General features: G+C 39.7%; 1 protein-coding gene across 3 annotated transcripts; it reads right to left on the bottom strand.

Moving 5' to 3' along the window:
• Positions 1-1,334: 1,334 nt before the first annotated feature.
• Positions 1,335-25,458, bottom strand: LOC131318204 (formin-like protein 18). Of its 3 annotated transcripts, none has more exons than XM_058348047.1 (7): positions 24,761-25,458; positions 24,240-24,292; positions 24,082-24,127; positions 22,683-22,760; positions 21,397-21,489; positions 5,241-5,320; positions 1,335-1,906 (listed from the first exon to the last, which is right to left on the bottom strand). In XM_058348047.1, exons 1-7 carry the CDS (start codon positions 25,304-25,306, stop codon positions 1,795-1,797), a joined length of 1,008 nt encoding a protein of 335 aa, XP_058204030.1. In that variant the 5' UTR covers positions 25,307-25,458; the 3' UTR covers positions 1,335-1,794. The 3 variants fall into 3 exon arrangements, with proteins under 3 accessions (XP_058204030.1, XP_058204024.1, XP_058204031.1); XM_058348041.1 differs by having other exon boundaries at positions 24,240-24,307; positions 24,761-25,420; XM_058348048.1 differs by lacking the exons at positions 24,082-24,127; positions 24,240-24,292 and having other exon boundaries at positions 24,761-25,420.
• Positions 25,459-26,031: the final 573 nt, after the last annotated feature.

Raw genomic sequence — 26,031 nt, 5'->3', positions numbered from 1 at the left:
TATTGAGTTTTGATTATTGGTAAAAATTGTTAATTAAGTTTGGTTATGGAATGGGTAGAATTTGATTATTTGCTAAAAATCTTGTACTCCCTCCGTCCCTTTTTTAGAGTCCAGTATTCCATTTTGGACTGTCCCTTAATAAGTGTCCATTTTGTAAAGTTAGTGGGTAAAAGTTGATGCATTGTCTATTTTACCCCTAAAAGTAGATTTCTTTTTGAAAAGTAAGTGAGTAAAAGTGTAATGATGATGGGTAAGTAGAGAAAGTGGAGGAAAAAGTTGATGTGAAAGGTATAATGATGATATTTTTTTAATAAGTTGAAATTACGAAACAGGACACTTAAAAAGGGACGGAAGGAGTAACTTTGTTTATCATAATGTGGAGTGTTTTTTGAGTATTGTTGTTAAATTTACTTATCAATACTCATTTGCTTATTACAATGAGGATGCTCTTAGTAGGTATTAATGTATAGGAGCAATTTTTATAAATACTCAGGTATTTATGTAAACTGTTAAATGGGTAAAGATTAAAATAGTGCTCAAAATTTGAAAATTCATAATGAGAATCCAAAAGTAGTTTTGACTCTTTATGCCAGTTTTGAGAATTGATTCTAGCAAAATTCATTCTCAAAATCTGCAGCAAACAGTTTGAGAATGCAAAAACAAAATCCAAAATCAGCCCAAAAAATCTGTATAGCTGGGAACCTTGAGCAATTGCTGGTGTCTTCAAATCCGGTTCCGCCTCGGCCTTTCTCCCCTCGAGAGCTGCACACACCCAACCAACTCTTATTTCAAGATTTTCAACACTCAACAATCCACCTATTCATCTATTATTCTGCTTAACTTTGAACAGATGCGAGCCAAAAAAAATCTTATTTGAGATTTATAAACCATAAAAAGTTTAATTAGAAATATTTTTCATACACATTTACAGATGTCGATGAACATTTCACCCATGTCATTAGCATTTTCTTATTTTCAACAAAACGAATTTTATTTTTCTTGACTATCTTGTATTTAACTCAAATTCCAACAATCACCTGACAAAATTTTCGGGAGTCGTCACTGTTCCTAATGTCTGCTTATACATAATGTACCAGATGATGCACACACAGATTTTGGACATCCGATACATAATACACCAGCCAAAATCGTCCAATATCAGCCAATACATGACCGTATACTTGTATTTTCTTACAACCGCACTTTAAAAACTGCTCCAAATGCCACTTAAAAAGACTGATAAATCAGTCCAATGGTCCACCCACCCAACCCTAATGGAAAGTAAATCACTGCAAAGAAACTTGATGCAAAACAAACCATTACTGCAACAAAAACAGAAAACATAACACTGCAAGATTATTATCTTACTATCCCACAAAGGTACGAGTAGCCTCCTTTTTTGAAAAGTCCAGTACCTACTCAGGTCAGAGTTCACTACACAAGCCGAAAATTATCACTTCTCAAAGTTTCCAACAATATACGAACCTTGGAACAGAAATTCAAAGCATCATTTTGCCATCTCGCCAAGGCTACACCCATGGTGTAAACATCTCGAGAATTTGGCAAACTAAACAATTTGAACCAAAATTTTACAAGAGTAAACCCAGTTATCCGCAGCCAAATTAGTAAGGTCAGACTTGTATCCACTGCTTTTCAATACAATATATGCCATCAGACTGGGTAATTCTACTCTGCTGTACTTGTGTTGAAAGTACAATCATGAATTCGTCAATTTTGGCATTATGTTTAGGAGTCCAACATCAAGTAAGGACTCCCCATCTTTCGAGTATCATGTCAGTTGGAAGCAGCAGTGTCATTTCTGAACTGTTGCTCTGCAAGTGGGGGGAGGAGGAGGGCAAGCCTAGTTTTGTACCTTGCAATTCGTTGAAGCCGTTCTTCCCTTAATCTACATGCAAAAACATAGAGGCAGCTAGCTTAATTGATCATTTATGTACTGGCCACCTGAAAATTAACAAATAAAGAGATACCACAATATAAAAACAAAACGTTTGAGCTAACAAGGCTCCTTTCCACTCACATATGGAATTATATCCCGTCAACAAAGGCCTGACCTCTACATAATAATTTCTATACCTACGTCTCATATGAACAGGGATGTGCACAAGTTGGAGTCAGGGTTGTTCTTGAGCTGCTACCCAACCCGATCGATCACATTGGGTTGAAGAAATTACCCAATGCCGACCGAAAGAGCTTTCGCAATCGCACACCTTGGGTAGCCCGGTTGTCGAATGGGTTCAGCAAAGGAATCCCCACGAATCTCAAATGACAAAACGCAGCTTTAATGGGCATCTCATTTACTTCACAAAAAGTTTTTTTCAGATGTACCAAAAAAATAGATACGTCACAAAATTTCTTCAACACGACTTCAACAGAAATTTGAAAAATGAAAAATACACACGCGCGCGCAGACAGAGAGAGAGAGAGAGAGAGAGAGAGAGAGAGAGAGAGAGAGAGAGAAGTTGGTCTTCGGGAGATGGGACTGAAACGGCTTGATATGATGACAAGGGGTAAGATGATATGGGGAGGAAATTGTATTCCATGACGCACGGGTAGCTATTGAATGGCTACGTGTTCTAAAAAGGCTCGAGGCACATAGAAGTGCCAAGGGCACCTAGAGCCTAAGGGAGGTGCCAAGGGCACCGGGAACCTAAGCGAGTAATGCACATTAGTGACCAAATCACCTAATACATCACATATCACATTATGACTAAAAACTGTACGGGGAATAAATCCGCGTAGTGTTGGAACACACTCCTTGAGATCAAACCGCACGTGCACGTCGCCGGAACCCTAGTGCCTACAAAATAAGGCACGGTGAGCACACCTTTGCCTCTCGTTGACAAAGGCCCTCTGTCGTACTAACAGAAAAACCCTGATTCGTGCATTGAAAGTAATAGCAAGAGACTATGTACCTTTCTCTCTAGGTTTTACCTCTTATTTATAGGTTTAGCTTGACTTGCTCTCCAAGCATCCTTTCCGGTTAAGAAACCCTTCTTTATCTGGAATCCTTCTCTATATGAAAGCAACTCAATCTCTACCCATTATGGCAGCATGATCTCTTCCCTTATTCACGGGATTTGCTCCTGTCACGTAGGGTGCTCCCTCTAAAGTATTCCAGAATAACCTAATTGTCCTAACTCATAGGTCGCCTATACTAGGGTTGACACCCTCGTGGTTGTACTCTCTGCTCGGCTGTCATGCGAAGCAGCGTTGCACGTTGCTAACGATTCAGTATCCTGTTCGTCCTCATGCGCCCTCACGTGGTGCTGCCGACTTGGCCATGTGTCCTGCGTGATCGGGGTTATCTTCTATGGCACACCCTCACGTGGTGTCAAACATACTATACATGTACCACAGTGGTCGGGCGTAATTCCCCTTATTTGGGAAAACCCCTCTACAAAAACAATCATCATACATGGCATTCATCACAAAAATACTAGCAAAAAACCATAATATCCATCCATCTATCAAAGATTAATGTTGTTAATGTTAGCTTTAGAAACATGTTAACCAATTAGGAGGCTAATATCTGTCTTGTTGGAGTTTGTTCCACATCAGTTAATTATATCCTCCAAAACTAGTATATAAGCCTGGCAACCTCTCCACTCATTACCAATTGGTTTTGAGGTGGATGTTTTAACATGGTATCAGAGCTAGGTTTATAGAGGCTTTTCCCCTTTGTTTGTGCCGTACTTGCACCTTATTTCGTTGTGATCCATACGTTCTGGATCTTTTGTTGACGTTTCCACGTGCAAGTTGTGGGTCCCACGTGCGGAGGAGTGTTGGAATTTGTCTCACATTGGTTATTTATAACCTCCAAAACTAGTATATGAGCTTAGGCGGCCTCTCCACTCATTGCCAATTGGTTTTGAGGTAGATGCTTTAACATGGTATTAGAGCTAGGGTTTCGAAGAATTTGTTCCCCTTGTTTGTGCCATAAGTGCACCGTTATTTGTTGTGATCCCTGTGTAATGGATTTGCTTGTTTAACTTTAACCCCACGTGCAAGTCGGGGGTCGTACGTGCGGAGGAGTGTTGGAGTTTGTCCCACATCGGTTAATTATCTCCTCCAAAACTAGTATATGAGCCTGGCGGCCTATCCACTCATTACCAATTGGTTTTATGTGGAAACCCTCCACGAAATCTAATCGGTCTAATATAGGAAGGCGTGATGCACACCTAGAAACCATCCAAATCACCAATAGCTTCATCTTCATTGTTATTTGGAAGAAGAGAGAAAGTGTATTAGGGTGCTAATTAACTCTACACACAAGCGATTTATTTATATTATGAAGTGTCTAATTACAAGTCTCCGCTAACCGATGTAGGACAAAGACTAAACTCTATTCTACCACTCCCTTTTAAACTAGAGGATAAATATCACAAAATCTCAACTTGTTACATAACAACGCTAAACGTGGTTTAAGCAATGGTTTGGTGAAGATATCAACCAACTAAGCTCCCGTAGACACGGAAGGAGTAGCCAACAAACCACTATCCTATGTAGCACCGACGCGGACACAAGACACGACACCGACACGCAAATTTCCAAAAAATAGGGAACACAACACACTGGGGGGACCCATTGGTGTATATATACATATGTATTCATGTGGGTATAAATGTATACATATACATACAAATTTTATGTAGCATCGACACTTCGCCGAAAGCAAAGTACACCAGTGTTCGACATGTATCCGACTTTTAATCTCATAATGTCTTGATTTTTTTTCCCAATATTTAGGGGTTGGACACAGGACACTCTAGGGACACTTCAATGATTGTTCTTAAAGCATCCCGAAGTGTTCCTAAAGTGTCCTCTGCATGTCCTTAGTTTCGGAGAGTGTCGGGAGAAAGTCCAACCCCAAATATTGGAAAAAAATTAGAACACTTTAAAATTAAATGTCGAACACTCCGGAGCGTGTCCGTGTCCAACACTGACACTTCGCTTCTTTCAAGATTTCATTGACAGGAAATCTTGATCCTTAATTTCTGAGGCAGCTTCTTAAACAATTCTTTAGGAAACTGATAGATTAAAATCAAGTCATATTGAGGAAACATTGGAGAAGAAGAAGAAGAAGAAGAATAAATGAATGAGCAAATCTGTAACATGCATGGACTATTCATGTAAACAAGCAATGATATCTGGCAAAGAAAAACCAACCCAGTCCTATCGTACTAGGGTTGGGACCGAAATGGTAAAAATGTAGAACTTACTGAGCTCGAACCCTTTTAGCACGCTTGACATGTCTTTGTAATAGGTCTTGCGAAGATAAATTCTCCACAGATCTCTCCTCCTGAAAACATGTACAGCCAAGATATCATTTCTTCAATTCAATGAAAGAGAACTAAACTCAACAAACAGTAATAACTCATCCATTCAACTGATACAACTCAAGGTACCCGGAGAGAATGGTGAAGGCAAGATTCCAATCCCTTACGGAATTTCAAAAAACAATCCTCAACATGCATCTATGATGAATAGCTAAAGAAAAACTAAATATTCAGTTGGTAATCCATAGAGACCTTTATAGAAGTACTAGGTTTCTTAGTAAGATAATTAAGTCACCTCAATTACAAATGAAAAGTTTCTATGATGCTTTTTTCAGTCACATTACCAAACACAATAACTAACTTCCAGACAGGTTGTTTCTCTTGGGAACAATCACTTCATGCTTAATTGTAGTCTGGCGTCGGTGGCTTTGGGGCGGCGGTTGTGCTTGTGCGGCAGCAGCGGCTGTGATAGGGATTTTCTTTTTTCTGTTTTTTCCTTTTTGCCTTTTAGGTTGGGCTTGTCCCATTTGGTGTATTTGGGCTTTGGCCTTTTAGGTGTGGGCTTTAGTCCCAATGGGTGTCTTTGGTTGGTTCCTTGCCAATCCAGGGTTTGGGTCTCGGACTAGGCATAGGATTGTTCTTAGCTTTGTTAGGAATTTAATGCCGTTCGCCTTATTTGCCTTATCCTATTAGTCATTGTAACAATTTCAAAGATTGATGAAATTTTTTTGCGCTTCAAAAAAAAAAAAAAAACTTCCATCAGCTCAGATAAAGGAAAAGGAATTCTCAACAGAAAATGAAAGAATGCGAACTGATGGATACATGGAGAAGTGGCAACAAATCATTTACAAATGTTGAAGTTGGAGCATGACCATTGCTAAGTAATCGCATCAAACATGATAACAATTTGCAGGAAAAAAGAATATATGTAGCTCTCTACCTTCACCAACTGTGTATCTTGGTAAAATGCGGGACTACAAGTAATATCTTAGATTTCCAGTTGCATGTTTTAACAACCTACATAACTTCACCAGTTAATGCATATATTAGAGTTATATAGTGTTTGTTGGCTATCTGCACATGCACAAGTAGAATCATGCATGAAACCTGAAACTTCACTGCGGGTAAAATAGAACTTCCATAGTAAATATCCCAGACACCCCCTCAACTATCAACCTTTATCACTAACCACACTTCATCTAAAAAACCTTTCACCTGCACTCTCCATCTGTTAACCTTTATCACATAAACCCCTTCTGTTAGATATCTGTTGGAGAATTTAGCCTTTTTTTAAGGCTAATTGATAGTCTATGGACAATAATGCCCCTCTCTAACTTATAATACATAAGTGCCAAAACCAGCCCATACCCTCTGCTAATTGGTCTTTTTTACCATATAAACAACAAAGAAGAAGAAGAAGCTCTCAAACAACAAAGAAGAAGAAGCAGCAGCAGCAACATCTACTCAAAGCTTTTATGAGCCATGGTTGCAACTTGCAAGTTCAAAGCTCAAGGATTCCTTTACTTCAACACTTCAAAACTCAAGATCGATTTTTCTCCAACCAAAAGAGAAAAATGCAGCCTGTTAGAGGATCAAGAAAAAGTAAATTTAAAGAGGGGGCAAAGCATGGAAATAGGCGTGGTTTCAAGATGGAACCTAAAGCAAGCATGCATAGTCAAACAAATAGCGAGTCTTATAATCATTATTGTTGGATTAGTATGTAGCTGGTCAATTTTAAATGGTTCACGCTTTAGGGGTACTCTGGTAATTCAGTGAGTTTATGTACATGGGCCGTAGGGGTCGTTCATGGGTTATTTTCTATGTTACATGGATCCTTCATTTTGGCTCAAGTACCCGTGTTGATTTGTCTGGCATTCGTATCCTTTTGAACACTCGGATCCTCTAATTGTTAAGATACTTACAGAAAAAGAATATCAAATTAGCTAGAAAAGTGATATTTGGAGTATTTCACATAGACAGTAAATAGGAAAATAGCAAAAACATAATTTTCTTAACCCTTTCTTGTTTAAATACATTTGTAAACATAGTTTACGGTACATAATTTGAGAAAATTATGCTTTATATAATACAAACAAGAGTTTAGGACGTGTCCACATACCCAAGTTGGGGACACATATCTACGTATCCTAAGATTTAAGTTTAGGAAGGTCGGATGCTTGGACTTGCACCCGCATCCGATACTCGCACCCCGAGTCCATGTAACATAGGTTATTTTATGGGTCAAGTTATTTATGTGGTCTATTCATTGTGAAATGTTATTAGAATAAAAAATATTTGGAAGTCTAAGGAATTCGTAGTTTCCTTTTTCTTGAAAGTCATAGCAATACTAGGTTCAGGAAGTCTTCAAGGCTATATAAGCAATGCAATGCTTCTAATTTAATAGAGCTCAATATTATACAAATTCAAAGAGTTTACAGCTTCTTTGACGGATTGTGTATGCAACCAAACCCTAGGTGTGATGCCTAAGAGTCTAAGACTTTTAGGAGCTATTCCTAGACCTATCTTCTTATATTCTTCTCTTTTTATTCTTGTTTTTGTTTCAATCAGTCCAAGGTAGTGTTCACAGAGTACTCTATTCACAGCCCTAAACATAAAATTGTCCTTGAACCTTGGGTAACCAGGGCCCCAAAACCTACCTCTTTGTAACTTTGTTACCCCATTAAAAGCCTAAACTTCCTTTTTGTCCTACATCACAGGTAGATATGCATTCATGGATCATCATTATTGCACCATAATAAGGATAGGTAAGGGTAGTTAAGAATGTACCTATCATAGTGAATAAAGTGAAAGCAATTAATACCATGTTGTTCAATTTTGTGTAAATTGAAGAAATTAGATCATTAAATTAGACAATCCGATTTAGTGGATCAACAGTTTAGTAAACTCCTACACTAGCCAACACAATATATCTCACTAATCACTCTCAATCACCACACCATTCATGAACTCATTTGCTAATTATGTCATGTTGATTGATTAAAATGGTTTGATCAATTGCTTAAACACTTAAATCAAATCGATCAATACACTTTAGTCAATTGTATTGATTCCTGCTAATCACTATCAAGCACCATCACTTTTGATTATCACATTTGTTAATTTTGTCATTGTTAGGAGATATATAGTTTGTATTTTAGTGAGTGAGGGTATCTTAGTCATTATGTTATCTTGTACACACACACACACACACATCTATGTGTGTGTGTTAGGGTTAATTAACACCCCAATTACTTTCTCCTTCTTTCTCAACATCATGGTATCTGAACATAACTCTAATCCACCATAACCCTATTACCACTGCCGTCTCCTATGTTCACATGCTCGCAGCCACACCCATCTCGATTTGACCACAAATCCTAGTCGTTAGATTGAAACCCTAAACCCATTAAAAACCCTAGCCATGTCGTCACCACCCTCCGAAACCCTAATCGTCGTCGTTGCCACCCTCCAAACTCCTAATCGCCACCATCACCATCCCTCAAAAAACCTAATCAATCAGTCGTCGTTCTTGATGTTCCTCAATTCGGTAAGCAGCAGCTTGTTCAAATTCTGCTCGGTAAAGGTTTTTGTGTCCGTGTTGATCGTATTGGATAGTTTTATGTATTTAGCATGTTGGTTGCTACTTAATGTCAGATACCGGTTTGTGGTGGTGTAAGAAGCAGACAGTGGTTGCACGGTTGAGTGCAGAAGCAGAGTATAGAGTCATGGCTCCCACAACATGTGAGATTGTATGGGTGCGCTCTTTTCTTGAGAAAATATGTTGCAATGTGCAATTGCATATGAATATATACTGTGATAACAAAGCAGCTATTCACATGGCATCTAATCCAGTATTTCATGAGAGGACTAAGCATACTGAAGTTGATTGTCATCTTCTGCGAAAGAAGTTAGCTGGTCGTGTGATAGCTACTCCTTTTCCTTTTTGTGTATACAGGTGCCCAATTGGCTTACATGTTTACAAAATAGTTGTTCAAGCCACGGTTAGGGTTGCTACATAACAAGCTAGAACGTTGGGATATTTATTCTCGAGCTTAAGGGGGGTGTTGCGAGATAGTGAGGGTATCTCTGTCATTTTGTTATCTTATATTCACACGCTATATATAATTTCAAAGGCAATTCTAAGGCTCGCCTTGAGACAAGGCACATCAAAAACGCCTCAAGGCGTCGATTTATAGGTAGAGTACCACAATAGGCGTTCGCCCATCCGTCGGAGGCATACGGAGGGGTACGCTTTTCATGCATTTTTTTTAACAAGTTAAGAGTTGGTTCATTATAAGTTGTTGGGGTGAAGACGACAGGTTTAAGACCACGCGCCACGGTCTCTCTGTGTTGACAAATTCCACAACAAAACACACATTTATTTGTATCCCCATTTATCTAGTTGTATTTATTTTTTATTTATTTCTAGAGTGTCTGTTTAGGAAGTGGAAGGAAATCAAATCTTTTGTAATTGAGAGGTTGAGTTTTTAGGAAACAAAGTGGAACCAAATCAAGGACAAGGAAATCAAGGTGAATCAAATCAAGGGAAATAAAAGGCTTTTAGGGTTGGCACCACCATATATACACAGCCACTCTATATATCTTTTTGTACGAGAGATTACAGAGTAAATTCATATCATATTTTATGACTTAGAGAATATTAAAAGGAGGGTGTTGCTTGTGGATCTTAGAGCGTGATTGAGGTTTATTGACCCATGGGATTCAATGATAACTCCAAGAAGTTTCGTCATCTTTGCTTCAACTAATTGAGTCATCTTCCGGTGGATTTCTGGAAGTATCTTAGAAGGCTTGTGGATTCAAGGTAGTGGCGGTCAAGTACTGGGTGTGGTGAACGTGGATTCGGCAAGTCTTAGGGCGATTTGTGAGGATTCAGAATCGTAGGGTAAGATTACTTGTAACTGCACAATGTTTATAGTGCTTGATTCCTTCCCGTGGTTTTTTCCCGTTTAGAGTTTTCTACGTATATCTTGGTGTTATCTGTTTATTGCTTTTCTTTCTTGCGATTGGATTGATATATTGATTGTGGGTTGATATTGAAAAAGTTTAATACATAGCAAATATTTTTTAAACCTAATCGAGCTAGGGATTTTTCAATTGGTATCAAAGCGGGTCGCTCCTAATATTAGGGTTTATTCCTAGAGTGGATCCTAATTTTTTTTCTTATTTGCTATTATGGAAACCCCTAATAACTTTGTTGCTAACCTCCTCTCCTAGATGGTTCTAACTATGCATATTGGAAAGCTAGAATGAAGGCTTATTTGAAATCTCAGAATAATCGTGTTTGGCTCTCGGTTGTTAATGGCTATACTGAGCCTACCACAACCGTGGAAGGTAAAACTGTCCGAAAGCCTGATGAGTCTTGGGATAACACTGATCACTTGAAAGCGACTTATACTTCATGTGCCCTTAATGCTATTTTTAGTTGTGTGTCGATATCTGAGTTTCAACGTATTTCAACTTGTGAAATAGCTAAGGATGCTTGGGATATTTTATCCATCACTCATGAGGGAAATAGTCAAGTGAGACAACAAAAACTCAGAGTATTATCACTGATTTTGAGATGATACGGATGAGTGACAATGAGACCTTTGGTGATTTTTATGCGAGGTTGAGTGAAATTGTGAACTCAAGCTTTAACTTAGGTGAGTCTATTTCTCAAGAGAAAATAGTTAAGAAAATCATGCGTTCTTTACCTGAAAGGTTTATTACTAAAGTTGAAGTCCTTGAATGTTTGCCTAATTTTGATTCCATGAAGGTTGAGGAAGTTGTTGGCCACCTCTTAACTTTTGAAACTAAATTGTCACAATACAGACCTCAAAAAGAGAAGAACAAAAACGAGGAAAAATCCTTGGCTTTTTCTAGTTTTAAAGATAGTTTCAAGATCTCGGATAGTGATGACGATGAATTGGATCAAGAGGAAATGGCTTTGTTTGTTAAAAAATTTGGAAAGTTTTTTTAAAAAGAATAAAACCTTTGGTCCTAGTTCGAAAGATAAGAATGGTAGGTCTTCCAAGGGTAAAGAGAGCAAAAAGAGCAAATCATTGGGTCTCCAATGTTACGAGTGCATCGGGTTTGGTCATATTGCCCAAGAGTGTGCTAACAAACAGAAAAATAAATCCTATAATGTCAAAACTTGGGATGATAGTGACTCTGATGAAGAAGAAAATTGTGGCGGGAATAGTAAAGTCATGGCTCTAGGAGCTTCTGTGCATCCTCATGTGAGTGAGTCTAAATTAGGAGATGAGAGAGTGAATGGTAAGGATTTGAGCAATAGTGAAAGTGAGGAGGAAGAGAGTTTGCAAAAAGCCTACAATAAACTTTTCAAAGAAAGCCTGAGGTTGACTAAGACTAACATTAAGCTATCTAGTGAAGTGAAGATAAGTGATGAGTCTTACGTGAAACTAAAGCAAGAGCTTTTGGAAGTTCAAGCCCGGGAGAGTCAAGTTGAGAATAATAGGGACTCTTTATTTAATGAACTTGTGGAGATTAAAAGCATGAATGTGAAACTTAGTATTGATTTGCATGCTTCTTTTGAATCTAACAAATTACTTGAGTTAAAGGTAGCTAATTTGCAAGCTGAGCTTGACAAGGCCAATGCTATTTTTAAAAGAATGAATGCAGGTTCAAAGAAATTAGAAGACATTCTTGGTGCTCAAAGACAAACAAGTGACAAGTCAGGCCTTGGCTTTCATGGAGCTTCATCATCTGAACAACTTGTAGGTAAAGGAAATGAAGCAAAGTCTAAAAAGGTAAATCCTAAACCTAATAGCATTAATCCTGCTTAGAAGCCTCTTCATATTAGAAAAGCTAATGGTGCGAGATTTGTTCCTATATGTCATTACTGTAATATTAAAGGGCACATTAGACCAAATTGCTTCGAACTGCATGGATATCCATCTATTACTCATAGCTTTGTTAGTCGTAATAATGTTGATCGTTTTGAAACAGTTACAAATCATGACAGTATTAAAAAATCTTGGGCCAAGTCTACTGAGTATGATAATGTTAGGAATTTGATATTTAAGGAAATGAAATCTCAACCTATGGCTAACAAACAGAGTCAAGTAGGTCCAGTTAAAACAAGAGCTATTTGGGTGAGGAGGTCAGACTTGAGACCTTACACGAATTTTATCAACGCTCTAGATGACATTGGGTCATCCGGAGTTGTTGACTTTGCCTTTTGAGGCTTAGTCCCATGTTCATAGTCTAGGTTGGTTTTCAATGATATATTAACACGTTCCTAGAGCTATGAGTTGAGCCGTTTATCTAGTTTTATTGCTTCTATGGTTTAGGATCTTATATTTTTTTGTTTGCTGCTTGGTTTTTTTTTTTTTCCCTTAAAATTTTCCTAAAAAAAAAAATCATATATCACAAAAATTCTAAAAAGATTATTATTTTCTTTTGGGGGGGCTGCATTCTATCAAATTGCTTCCATTAATTTTCCATGAGTATAGACATTCTGGATAAGGCATGAGCATCCAATGTGTTTTCTCTACCTTAGATGTATTTAGAGATGGTGATTGTTGCATACTACATGGTCGTGTGTTTTCCACCATCTCACGGAAATGCTAGATTGCCCCTTTTCACATGCGGTTAGTCTCATGTATGTGGCTATGTTCTCGTGTTCATCCCTCTTTGAGATTGACATATGGCTACCATTCCCTCTGTGATGTTATCGTTTTATTTGCTCTACTCTCCTAAAAGCACCTTTCTGGTATTAGTTTATTCTCTACCTATCCGGGAGTTCATTAAGTAACCGGGCAATTGGAGTGAGGTATTCTCCCTCTAAACGTTCGCGTAAAAAGATGAATATACCTTGTGAAGGTATGCTTGTTGGACCACTTGCTTAGTAACCGGGCAATCGGGGTGAGGTATTCTCCCTCTGAACGTTCACGTCAAATGGTAGTGGGGTAAGAAAGAATTGATTTGTTAGATTATACCAAAAAAAAAAAAAAGAAAATGAAAATACTATAATAGAGAGGGGGAGTTTGTTTTTGAGGGGGAGCGTTGCTTTCTCGTTTAGTTGAACCACATTGCGGACCTAGCTTGGTTTGACTTCTTGAGGGGGAGTCGTCTTGAAGGTCCATGTGTACATGAGAACCGGCCCCTTTGTTAAATTGAGCTTGATATGATTTCCGTGATTCACACACACTTTGACATTCAGCCATGTTTTGTGTTACATTCGTCCTCTCAATATCTCTTTGATGAGACTTTATACCGTTTGCTCATGTTTTTTTTTTTTATCTTGATGTGTGTATTGATGGTTATCAATGATAGTGATAAGAGTGGATGTGTCCCCATTGTTGCTCTAAATTTTATTAAGTTCATTTTGGCATTCTTGAATACAATTTTTTTCCTTGGGGGGAGCAAATCAGTTTTTTACTTGCTAGCAGGATGGTTTATTATTGGCTCTTTTAATTACATAGTTGTTGGATCTTGTTATTTAGGCTTCTATGGTTTATGGTCTCTGAATATTGGCTGCCTCTTATTCTTGTAGTTGGCTATTGTTATATAACGGAACTTAATTTATGCATCCTGGCTAACCTAACCATGTGTTGGGCATTATTCCCGTTGTTTTTATCCTGCTCATCCTTTGTCCTTCCGTGACAAAAAGGGGAAGAAATATGTTCGCTTAAACAGATTATGTCTTTTAGTGTTTTTGCAGCTTCACAGGTCGTGACCTCAATCTGTTCGGGGATAAGTTTTCCGTGTTGAGTGTGTTTTGTCATGGAAGTGCCAAAGGGGGAGATTGTTAAAACCACGCGCCACGGTCTCTCTATGTTGGCAAATTCCACAACAAAACACACATTTATTTGTATCCCCATTTATCTAGTTGTATTTATTTTTTATTTATTTCTAGAGTGTATGTTTAGGAAGTGGAAGGAAATCAAATCTTTTGTAATTGAGAGGTTGAGTTTTTAGGAAACAAAGTGGAACCAAATCAAGGACAAGGAAATCAAGGTGAATCAAATCAAGGGAAATAAAAGGCTTTTAGGGTTGGCGCCACCATATATATACAGCCACTCTATATATCGTTTTGTACGAGAGATTACAGAGTAAATTCATATCATATTTTATGACTTAGAGAATATTAAAAGGAGGGTATTGCTTGTGGATCTTGGAGCGTGATTGAGATTTATTGACCCGTGGGATTTGTTAGAAGTGTTTATTAGAGAGAGTGGGTTTGTCCCACATCGTCTATCTTATATATGTGTAACTCTCCAGAGTAATATAAATAAAGGTATATGTGTAAGGGTTCATTAACACCCTATACACTTTTCCTCATCTTTAATAACATGGTATCAAAGCCTAACCTTAACCCTAATCCTAAACCACCACAATCCTAATACACCACCATCCTAACCTTAATCCTAAACCATCACAACCCTAATACACCACCATCTTAACCTTAATCCTAAACCATCGCAACCCTAGCATCTACCTTAACCCTAACCCTGATCCTAGTTCACTGTACTGTTCCCGCGTACTGTTCACCGCAGGTACTGTTCACGATTTACTGTTCACCGACGTTACTGTTTTCTCATCTTTGCAATTTCCGTTGATATTTCTCTCGTTCTGGTAACTATTTTCTATGCTGTTCTTGTCAAGTATCTCTGTCATGTGGTGGACTAGTGGTTGTGAAGAATATGTTATGTTGGGGTTGTTGATATTGGGTACATATCCAGCCTGGTGACCGGTTCGATGTTAGTATATTAGTTGATTTTGTTGATCAATAGTTATTGGTATTTTGCTTTGGTTGCGTACTGGTTATTTGCTAGTTATTGGTTGTTGCCCCTCCATTGTTCGGTAGAATGTCTGAGAAGACGGATTCTGATTCTGGTACTGTTTCTAGCCCTAGTTCTACTCTTGTTGGTAGCGTATCAAGTGGTTCTTGGTCTCGCAAGAGGCGCCCTATTACCTCCACACCATTAAATGGGGGCAATTATGTTCTTTGGGCTAAAGCTGTTGAGGTGTATTATATGGGTCAGTCTGAGGACTCTTTTTTGACTGATGAGCCTTCTGCTACTGTTGAACCTACATATAGGGCATGGAAAGCTGTTGATGCCCGTGTTCGGTCAGAATTATGGAATAGTATGACGGAACAGGTTGCTAGTACGCTGATGTTCTGTGATACAGCTAGAGAGGTGTGAACACAGGCACAGGAGTTGTATTCAGGTGTCGACAATCTCCGTTGCACATATGATCTTCATCAGTCTTTCTTTAATATATCTCAGGGTGATGATTCTTTTGAGGATTATTATGCTAAGTTTCGACGCATTTGTAATGAATTGGATATATGTGAGCCACTTACTGCTGATATTCAGGTTATACGGCGCCAGCGTGAACGCATGAGGGTTACTTGTTTTTTATCCGGTGCATCATCCACTTTTGGCCTTGTGGGTAATCAGATTTTGGGAAATCGTGACTTACCTCCACTCAGCGAGGTATTCAGTCGTCTCCGGCAGTCATCGTCTATTTCTGCACCGACTTCTGGTCGTTCTGCTTTATCTTCCGCTATTTCTGACAGCTCTGCTTTGTCTATCAGCCATGGTCGCAGTTGCAGTCGTGATTCTGGATATAGTAGTCGTGGCCGCGATTATGGGGTGAGTAGTCGTGGCTTTGGCGGCCGTGATTCTGGGCTTGGAGGTCGTGGTCGTGATTCTGGAGGCCGTAGTTTTGGTCGTGGTCGTGGCTTTGGTGGCCGTGACTCTGGTTTGATAATCGTGGGGGTCGCATATCAGGGGGAGGTGGCCGCGGTCGCGGCCGTGATTCAAGATTTTGCACTCATTGTTGGGGAACAAATCATACGGTGGAGTTCTGTTATAATCTTCACGGTTTTCCCCAAGCTTATCAAGCTACTATCTCTCAAGATACTAAACAGTTTACTCAATCCTCTGCTGATGTGGCTATTTCAGCAAAGGAGTACCAACATTTTTTGTCATTTCAGGCTGCGACAGGATCCTCTACTACTACGCTCGCTCAGACCGATTCATTCGTTGCTTGTGTTGCCTCCTCTTCTTCCTCTCCTTGGGTTATTGACTCAGGAGCCACAGATCATATGACTGGTACATCTGCTTTCTTTGATCAACAACCGGTTGGTAAAACATCTCATGTCACCTTAGCCGATGGCTCTACCACTGTTGTTACTGGCTTCGGTTCAGTTCCTGTCACTTCCTCTTTTACTTTATCATCTATATTACATGTTCCTCGTTTTCCGTTTAATCTTATGTCTGTGAGTCGTTTTACAAAATCTTTAAATTGTTCCGTCATTTCTTCCTCATGGCTGTGTTTTTTAGGATCTCAAGATGGGGAGGAAGATTGGTAGGGGCATTGAGCGAGGTGGCCTATATTACTTAACTGTTTCTCAGCCTGTAGCTCTTCAGACATCAGAGTCTCCATACCAACAGCATTGTCGTCTTGGTCATCCCTCTCTTCAGAGTTTGAAGCACCTTGTGCCCTCCTGTCGTTCCATTAATAAGTTGGTTTGTGAGGTCTGTGAGTTTAGTAAACACCGTAGAGTCACCTTTTTACTTAGGGTTGAACGTCGTGCGTCGCGTCCTTTTCAGTTAGTTCATTCAGACATTTGGGGGCCTATTCATGTGCCTAGTGTTTTTGGTTTTCAGTATTATGTTATTTTTGTGGATGACTTTTCTCGTCTTACATATCTTTATCTAATGAAAGAGCGGTCTGAATTGAAATCTGTTTTTAAAACTTTTTACATGGAAGTCAAAAATCAGTTTGATACTTGTGTTAAGATATTTCGTTCCAATAATGCCCATGAATATTTTCACCATCTTCTTTCTCATTTTTTCAATGATCATGGCATTATTCACCAATCGTCGTGCTCTCGGACTCCACAACAAAATGGAGTTGCTGAGCGCAAGATTCGGCACTTGTCCGAGGTTATGCGTGCCTTATTGTTTCAAATGCAGGTTCCTAAGTCGTATTGGAGTGATGCCGTTCTCACTGCATGTTATCTAATCAACCGTATGCCCTCTACGGTCTTAGGTGGTCAGGTTCCCCATACGGTCTTGTTTCCCGGTCGGCCTCTCCACTCTTTACCCCCTCGAGTTTTTGGGTGCACCAGTTATGTTCATGCTCTTGATCCTGAAAAGAGTAAATTTGATCCTCGGTCTTTTAGGTGTATCTTTCTGGGATACTCACACACCCAGAAAGGCTATCGATGTTACTCTCCTACTTTACGTCGTCACTTTGTCTGTGCTGATGTCACGCTCAATGAGTCCTTGCCATATTATTCGGACCCTGTTACTACCAATGATCTTCTTACACTCGAGTCTGTGTTACCTATGGCTGTTCCTACTAGCACTGTTTCACCCCAACCTTTGCAGGTATATGTTCGTCGTTTCCCAGCATCAACACCGCCTCCGCCTCTAGCACAAACCCCGCCTCAGGCACCACCTCCGCCTACAGAACCATTCCAGTCTGGCTAACTCTCAGTACCCACATCTCCGTTTTCTCCCCCGTCGCCGGATCCACCTACTCCTCAATATCCGACTCGTGAGAATCGTCGTCCCCCGGCAAAATATGGTTTTTCTAATCTCTCTAGCACTTCTCATCCTATTTCTCGGTTTCTCTCTTATACTCATCTCTCTCCATCCCTTTGTGCTTTCACTACTACTATTTCCTCCGTTTTTGTTCCTAAAACTGTTCAGGAGGCATTATCTCGGTCTGAGTGGCGGACAGCTATGGCGGATGAAATGTCTACTCTTCATACTAATGGCACATGGGAGTTGGTTACTCTTCCTGCTGGGAAATCTACTGTTGGCTGTCGTTGGGTCTATACTGTCAAGTATCTACCTGATGGCACTGTTGAGCGTCACAAAGCTCGCTTGGTTGCTAAAGGCTACACTCAAACTTATGGTGTTGATTATTCCGAAACGTTCCCTCCTGTTGCCAAGCTTGGCTCTGTGCGGATTCTTATTTCTCTTGCCGCCACTCTTGGCTGGCCGTTGTATCAGTTTGATGTCAAAAATGCCTTTCTCCATGGTGATCTCCAGGAGGAAGTCTATATGGAGCAACCACCTGGGTTTGTTGCTCAGGGGGAGCATCATAAGGTATGTCGTCTTCGCAAGGCACTTTATGGACTTAAGCAATCTCCTCGAGCGTGGTTTGGCAAGTTTAGTGAGGCTATTTTGAGATTTGGCATGCATCGAAGTCAATCAGATCATTCTGTGTTTTCCCTTATGTCGGCTCGAGGGAAAGTATTGCTCATTGTTTATGTTGATGACATTATTATTACTGGAGATGATCAGAAAGGGATTGGTGAGTTGAAACAGTTCTTACATAGTCAGTTTCACACTAAAGACTTGAGGTAGCAAGGTCAAAGGATGGGATTAGTTTGTCCCAGAGGAAATATGTGTTAGATATTCTAGAGGAGACAGGTTTGCTGGGAGCCAAACCTGTGGAGACTCCAATGGATCCTACTATCAAACTTTGCGTTGATCAGGGGGAGGAATTTCCTCATCCAGACCAATATCGTCGCTTGGTCGGTAAGTTGAATTATCTTACCAATACACATCCTGATATATCATTTGCTGTTAGTATGGTGAGTCAGTTCATGTCTGCTCCTCGTCTTCCACATTGGGAAGCTTGTATTCGTATTGTGAAGTATCTTAAGGCTCATCCTGGACGTGGTTTATTTTACCGTTCCAATGGTCATCTGCGTGTTGAGGCATTTATTGATGCAGATTGGGCAAGGTCACCTTCTGATAGACGTTCAACAACTGGTTACTATACATTTGTTGGTGGCAACTTAGTTACCTGGAAAAGTAAGAAACAGACTGTTGTTGCAAGGTCTAGTGCAGAAGCAGAGTACCGTGTCATGGCTCATACTACATGTGTTGTTTGGTTGAGATCATTTCTTGAGGAGCTGGGATTTCGGGTGCAGTTACCCATTCTATGTATTGTGACAATCAGGCGGCAATACATATCGCTTTGAACCCTGTGTTTCATGAGAGAACCAAACATATTGAGGTAGATTGTCATATCGTTCGAGAGAAGTTGATGCTGGTGTGTTGGCTATGCCTTTTGTGTCCACAGGTGCTCAGATAGCAGATGTTTTTACCAAATCACTGTTTAAACCTCCTTTAGCATTTTTATGTAACAAGCTGGGATTTTGTAATATCTATTCTCCAGCTTTAGGGGGAGTGTTAGAAGTGTTTATTAGAGAGAGCGGGTTTGTCCCACATCGTCTATCTTATGTATGTGTAACTCTCCAGAGTAATATAAATAAAGGTATATGTGTAAGGGTTCATTAACACCCTATACACTTTTCCTCATCTCTAATAACAATTCAATGATAACTCCAAGAAGTTTCGTCATCTTTGCTTCAACTAATTGAGTCATCTTCCGGTGGATTTCTGGAAGTATCTTGGAAGGCTTGTGGATTCAAGGCAGTGGCGGTCAAGTACTGGGTGTGGTGAACGTGGATTTGGCAAGTAAGTCTTAGGACGATTTGTGAGGATTCAGAATCATAAGGTAAGATTACTTGTAACTGCACAATGTTTATAGTGCTTGATTCATTCCTGTGGTTTTTTCCCGTTTAGGGTTTTCCACGTATATCTTGGTGTTATCTGTTTATTGCTTTTCGTTCTTGCGATTGGATTGATATATTGATTGTGGGTTGATATTGAAAAGTTTAATACATAGCAAATATTTTTTAAACCTAATCGAGCTAGGGATTTTTCATTCGCGTATTTGCGAGACAGCTAGACATGCTTTTAAAAGCTGGATGTATTAATGCACTACGTTTTCATGCCTTAACATATTTTTTTGGGAATTTTATCTACTATTTTCTTATTTTTTTGTTAGGTACCTTTGTATGGCGCAAATACTATCCCCTCTTTCTATAGTATTTTTATTTTATTTTATTTTTTATGAATAAAAAAATTCTGAAGGCTTATGCCTCAATGCCTTACGCCTCACCTCATGAGAGCTTGAGAGGTCAAAAGCCTCGCCTTGTGCTTTCGTCTCTGAAACTAAATTATATGTCAAATGACATGTGTTAGGATCAATTAACACCCTAATAACTCTCCTTCTCAAACATCAGTCATGTTGATCGATTCAAACGGTTAGATTATTTGGTTATAAACACTAATCAAATCATTTTGTCTACTTTTGTCATTTGGATCAATCAATCATCTAGTAGTCAATTCCACACTAACCACTTCACAAGTCTTTTTTAACCAATAACCACCACTATATCATATCAACCGAATCAAATACTCTCTCCGTCACATAATGCTGCTTCTTCCTTCCTTTTCTGGCTTTCCCAAAACAAAGGGTCAATTTAAAAGAAAAGTTGTTAAATCTTCCCTTTTTTAGTACAATTATGTACTGTTCATAAAAAGATGGATTCATGAAACAGGAGCAACAATTTGGGACGGAGGAAGTAGTTAAATTAGTTGTTTAGGCATGTTAATGGAATTTAACAATTTAACTTCATTAATTTCAAATGATGATCAAATTGCATATATAATCTTCTTTCTCCTCCCTTTGCCTCCACTCCACGTCTCCTTTACTAATTCCCCCCTTTTGTCTTCATATGCATTTCTAAAAGCACATGTGTACATCAAAATGTGTAGGTTCCCAAAATTATACTAATAAATGCCTAATTCAATATCTACATGCAATGATCCAATCGCATATTTAATCTTCCTTCTCCTCCTTTTGACTCCACTCCTTTTCTAATTCCCCCCTTTGCCTTCATATGCATTTCAACAAGTATATGTGTGCATCAAAATGTGAGGGAAAAGAAAAGACAAAGGGAAAATGGAAAGAGAAAATAAAGGGGATTTGGCTGTGTTGGTTGGAGCTAGGGGAGAGGAGAAAGAGGAGAGAGAAACCAAAAGGGTTAGGCGTCATATTTCTCTCCTTACAATGCCAAAAGAAGAGCTTTTTCGCTCTTTGGATCCTCAAGTTGGCTGGCATCACAAGATTCTGTCAATCACCAATTCTGTGAGCCTGAACAATTTAATTCTAGAAATGACAGCAAATCACAAAAGTGTCCCCTGGCAATGAGTCAATGACATTTTAGAACAATGAAATGTATACTAACCTCTTCGTCACCGACCTCCTTTTTTATCGGAGCATCTAACACAAGTGAAGGCGAAGGTTTTGGAAGCAATTTCACACCATCCACATATTGGGGCTGCAAGTACAAATAAGTGAAAAATCAAAAAGCACTCAAGATAAGCACAGGATGCAAATATCCAACAAGGAAACTCTTTATCTAAAGCTGATGAAAATATCCAACAAGGAAAATCAGGAAAATCTTTATCTAAAGAGGATGCAAATATCCAACAAGGAAAATCTTTATCTAAAGCAACTCCTTCAACAGAATCTAAAAGCTGTTTGAATACAATACCAAACAGTTAACAAAGTTTCACTCCTGCTGAATTCCCATTATTGGAATCAATTCTGCATATATTTAGCTCAGTTTGTTCACGTAGCACCTGATCTCGCATTGAAGTCTACATTTGTGATCTTGGATAGATAAGTAGGACTGGTAAATCATATTGTCACCTCCTGGCTAGCCCTACCGAGTGTGGTCCTGCACCTGTTGCTCATGGCATGCAGTCGATCCTCGTATTTGTGGTGGCTCTGGCTGCTAGACTCTCCACAATGGACAAGACTCTTCCCTAGCAGCAGAGCCACCAGTCTGATTGTAAAAACCGGGTCTTTTTCTTGCACAGCTCAGAGTCTCTGCTCCAAAACTGTTGTACACATGGGTCTCTGTGATACCATGCATAAAAACTAGGAGACCTAACCTAGAAGGGGCCCAGGGGAGAGAACTTGGGTTCATGCGCTTCAAATTATGTATCCAAGACCACCCATAGAGAGTTGTGTTGAGCCGGGGTGTTACAGTTTTCCTCTCCACATGCAAAGAGAGGTCGCAAGTGATGGAGTGTTTACAAGATGTACATTGTTCAACCCATCTTGTTATACTTAAGCTTTTGGGGTTGATGATCTACCACAACTAACATCAACTTTCTTTTGTTCACATTCATATGGAAGTAAAAGCTTTCTAGAGCCATTTCACCAATCTACATTCCTAAATCAATCATTCATCTTATGGCTGTTGTGGCCTTGAAACTAATAGGGATGGATGGATGGGGGACCTGACTAACGTAGTACTCTCTGTATGAGGTATGGGAATTAATCCTCCAATGCTCCAAGAATATCATCAAGATCAAATTACATTGTCCCCGTATGAATATGTACTTTTTTAATTACAATATGAAGAGAAGGTTCCAAGAGTAATCTGCATTATTGACGCAAAAAGATGTAAAAGAAATGGCTCCCACCAAATGCAGACAAAAGTCAGTCTTCCACAATACATACCTGAGGTTCTTCAGGATAACCATTCCTCAACCACGACCGACAGAGGGCATAAAGAGAAGATCCCTCGTAGATTCTGACCTGTAAACATCAAACACAGGTAATGAACCCCAGGAAGAAACTTATAAGTTATAACCTAAACCAAACATAAAGTGACATTTCCATCACAAGCATATCAAATACCAAAGAAATAAATGACTTCAGGATTAACGTATGGAAGCTTTTTCTTGACCATAGCTACATGGTAATCCTCATCAATCCAGTGCTTGAAAAACAAGAGGAAAATTTGTTTCTTCTACCAAACCTTTGGTAGGAAAATACTTAGTAGCTTTGAAAGTGGTTGTCCAACATTCTGAACTGAAGCAACTCCAGAAAGAAAGTTGATCAGCAGAGTTAGTCAGAGATGTCATGAATAGCAGAGTTAGTCAGAGAAGTCATGAATGGCAAGGGTGCCCATAAAATGATGTACATTATCAACAGAAGTAGTAGATCTTTCTAAACACCAGCTTGGCTCTTTAAGAGTGAAATCGTTAATTTGAAGCAAGAATCCCTCCTTTTTCCCCATAAAAAGAAGCCAGAAAAAAACAGAACTTGACAAGGTGGCTGATAGATGGCTTGATAAACATTGTTGGACCAATTTCCTAGCAGCTTAGGCTTTGGGGACAATCAGCAACTGGCAACCAAAGATCAAAATTATGAAGATCGTCCAAAATTCAAGGCATACTGCATGGGTAAATTGCTATCTACACCAAAGACAATGCAACTATCATATCAGCCTCCAAGAATATCCAGTGCGATACCACCATATAGGTCACCGAGGTCACCTTAAGCTCATCCTTACACAGTATTGTCTGTGAAAGATATTTTATCAATTCCCAAATCCACTTAAGATTGTTGGTTTCCCATTGTTTTATCAAAATTTCCCCACAGAGCAACTCTGTCATTTCCAACCTGTAGGGACTAAAAGACAAACCCCAACGACCCACACTGCATCAAGAGGTCCACCTAAAATTTAAGCAGCAATACAGGATTGGAAGACAGAGTGAATGCAACAGTTGCTGCGGTTATTTGGATTTTACAGAGTATTGAACATGAAGCAATCACCTTATGAATAGCCCCACTTAGATCAATTATTCAGGCAACTATTATTTCTGTAATCGTTTTTTACGTCTAGCTTCCACCTCTAAATGTTCTAGAAGATTATGCAACACAACTCTCTAAAAGCCTGCATAGAATAGGTTCATTCTAATGCTCCAAACTCTCATGCCAAACTAAATAAATCAGATGCTACCAAAAAAAAAAAAAAGCAGCTAACACATCTTGCTACTGATTTTGTATCTAAGAGTACCATAGAAACTAAAAATGCTCATGAATCGGGTATCAGTTTAGAGTGGTTCCTTACTTTTCGATCCCTAACAGTCGCAAACGTATCGTCCCTGCTTCTATCCCTACAGATAGCATAGTTAAAACTTTTCTGTAAGTGTCCAACAAAAGGGATTGAATATGAATAAAACAAAAGATATAGAAAAATCAAACCTACTTCAAGTGCAGTACAGTTACCTCTGGTCCTTATACCCGTTGCATTCAGACACTGAAGGCTGAGATGTTGCAGCCTGAAAAGGAGACACCTTAAAAGCTCGTGAACTCAGTATCAAAGACCAGCCTAAAAAATAAAGCTCATCTGGGTCAAGAAAACTATTTTTAAGAATGCTGAAAACCGAAGAGGTGTCCACAAAAGAGGCAGGAATAAACATTTCAGTACACAGTGTACTCAGTTATGCATCACGGAGTGAATCTAGGTCTCACATGATCATCCTCCAGTAGGACCCTCCCCTCCCCAATCCTAGCTCTACTCTCAATCCTTGCTTAATGTTTTCAAAAGGCAGCTTTCAAGCAGCTTGTGCTTCCGTTCACACACAAGCATTATGCATATGCGACTTAGGAGTGAACCAACCAGAAGGGTGAAATTTCAAAGACAAATCATGCAGCATCCCACAAGGGTTATAAAAATTAAAAAAAAACACAAACAGACACGAAGGAGGGACGACAGATCAGTCAATTTTAAGGATGAAATTCCGAACCTTTAATTGGCCTGAGACTGGAACACCCTTGACGGCGGCGGAGATAACGCCAGTTGAACCAAGAAAAGTTTGGTGTACATGGGGCGGCCTAATCAGGTGAGCATGAGGATCCGAATGAGGGAACCCAAAAGCTCGAACCGTGTGAGAATAGGGAGGTCCTCCGAGCACGGGGCGGGGCGGGAACCCGGCCTGGTTAGCAATCTGATCAGCAGCAGCAGCAGATTGGGAGCGAATAGCTTTGGGGAGGAATCCGCGGCCGGAGGATGCAACCGGGTAGAGAATTCCCCGGTTTGCCGCCGTGGTGGAGGAGGGAGCTCCTCCTCCTCTGGGGGCGAGATTGGCGAAAGGTTGGGATGCGTAGAGGGGTTGTTGGTGTGGTTGTTGGGACGGTAGGCGGTGGTGGTAGTGGGAGGGAGGGTGAGGGTATGGTGAGATTGGGGGTCTTGGGTCTCTCGACGGCGGGGGTGCGGCGGCGAAGAGACGAGGGGTAGTTGCGCTGGTTGCGGCGGCGGCGGGAGGATCTGCGGGAGTAGAAGACAAGGCCATGATGTGGCGGGGAAATTTTGGAGAGGGTTCGATTGGGGGATTGGTTTTTTGAAAATCAAACTAGAGATTGCCCAAGGTGATCCTCGGAAAAAAATGTTCGCGCTCCCAACGCTGCTACCCTGAACAGAATCTGTGCACATGTCACGGTGTGCACTAATTACGGACCTCACAAAAATAATTTAAGCAAATTATTATTAAATGTAAAATATTTTTTCAAGAACCGCCGTCAAAGCTTAGCTCAATACAATACGTATAGGTGTTCGATCCAATTATCTAACTTTTCATTATGATTTTCGGATAATGAAAAGTTAGATGATTAGATCGAGCACTTATAGGTATCGAATTTAGCTGATTTTTAACTTAGGGAATCCTTGAAAAAATGTTTTACATTTAATGAACGGCTCGAATCATTTATGTGAAACTCGTAGTAGGCGGATTGCGTGCGCCTAGAGCTGTGTTGACGGAGCTACCCCACACCATAATTTTTGTGTACAATTGCTATGTATGTAGACTTTTTGTCACAGATATTTGCACAGATTTTGTACACATATCACAGTGTAGGGTCCCACTACAGATTCCATACATAATATACAAGTCGTGTGTGCACATCTGTGCACTATGGGTCCCATGATCTATGCACGATATGTATGCACTATTATTGCGTGTGTAGACTTCGGGGTTGTGTGATATTCCATATTCAACACTTAAAACTGAAACACTTAAGT

The sequence above is a fragment of the Rhododendron vialii genome, chromosome 1a, assembly GCF_030253575.1.
Source record: "Rhododendron vialii isolate Sample 1 chromosome 1a, ASM3025357v1".
NCBI classification, from domain to species: domain Eukaryota; kingdom Viridiplantae; phylum Streptophyta; class Magnoliopsida; order Ericales; family Ericaceae; genus Rhododendron; species Rhododendron vialii.
Note: the sequence above shows the minus strand (reverse complement) of the source record. Positions and strands in the feature narration are given on the sequence as shown.

Coding starts and splice junctions, on each gene's coding strand:
- LOC131318204 (XM_058348041.1), bottom strand. CDS start 25,306: ATGGCCTTGTCTTCTACTCCCGCAGATCCTCCCGCCGCCGCCGCAACC. Junction 24,308..24,760: donor CAGTCTCAGGCCAATTAAAG/GTTCGGAATTTC, acceptor CGAGCTTTTAAG/GTGTCTCCTTTTCAGGCTGC. Junction 24,128..24,239: donor AACGGGTATAAGGACCAGAG/GTAACTGTACTG, acceptor TGCTATCTGTAG/GGATAGAAGCAGGGACGATA.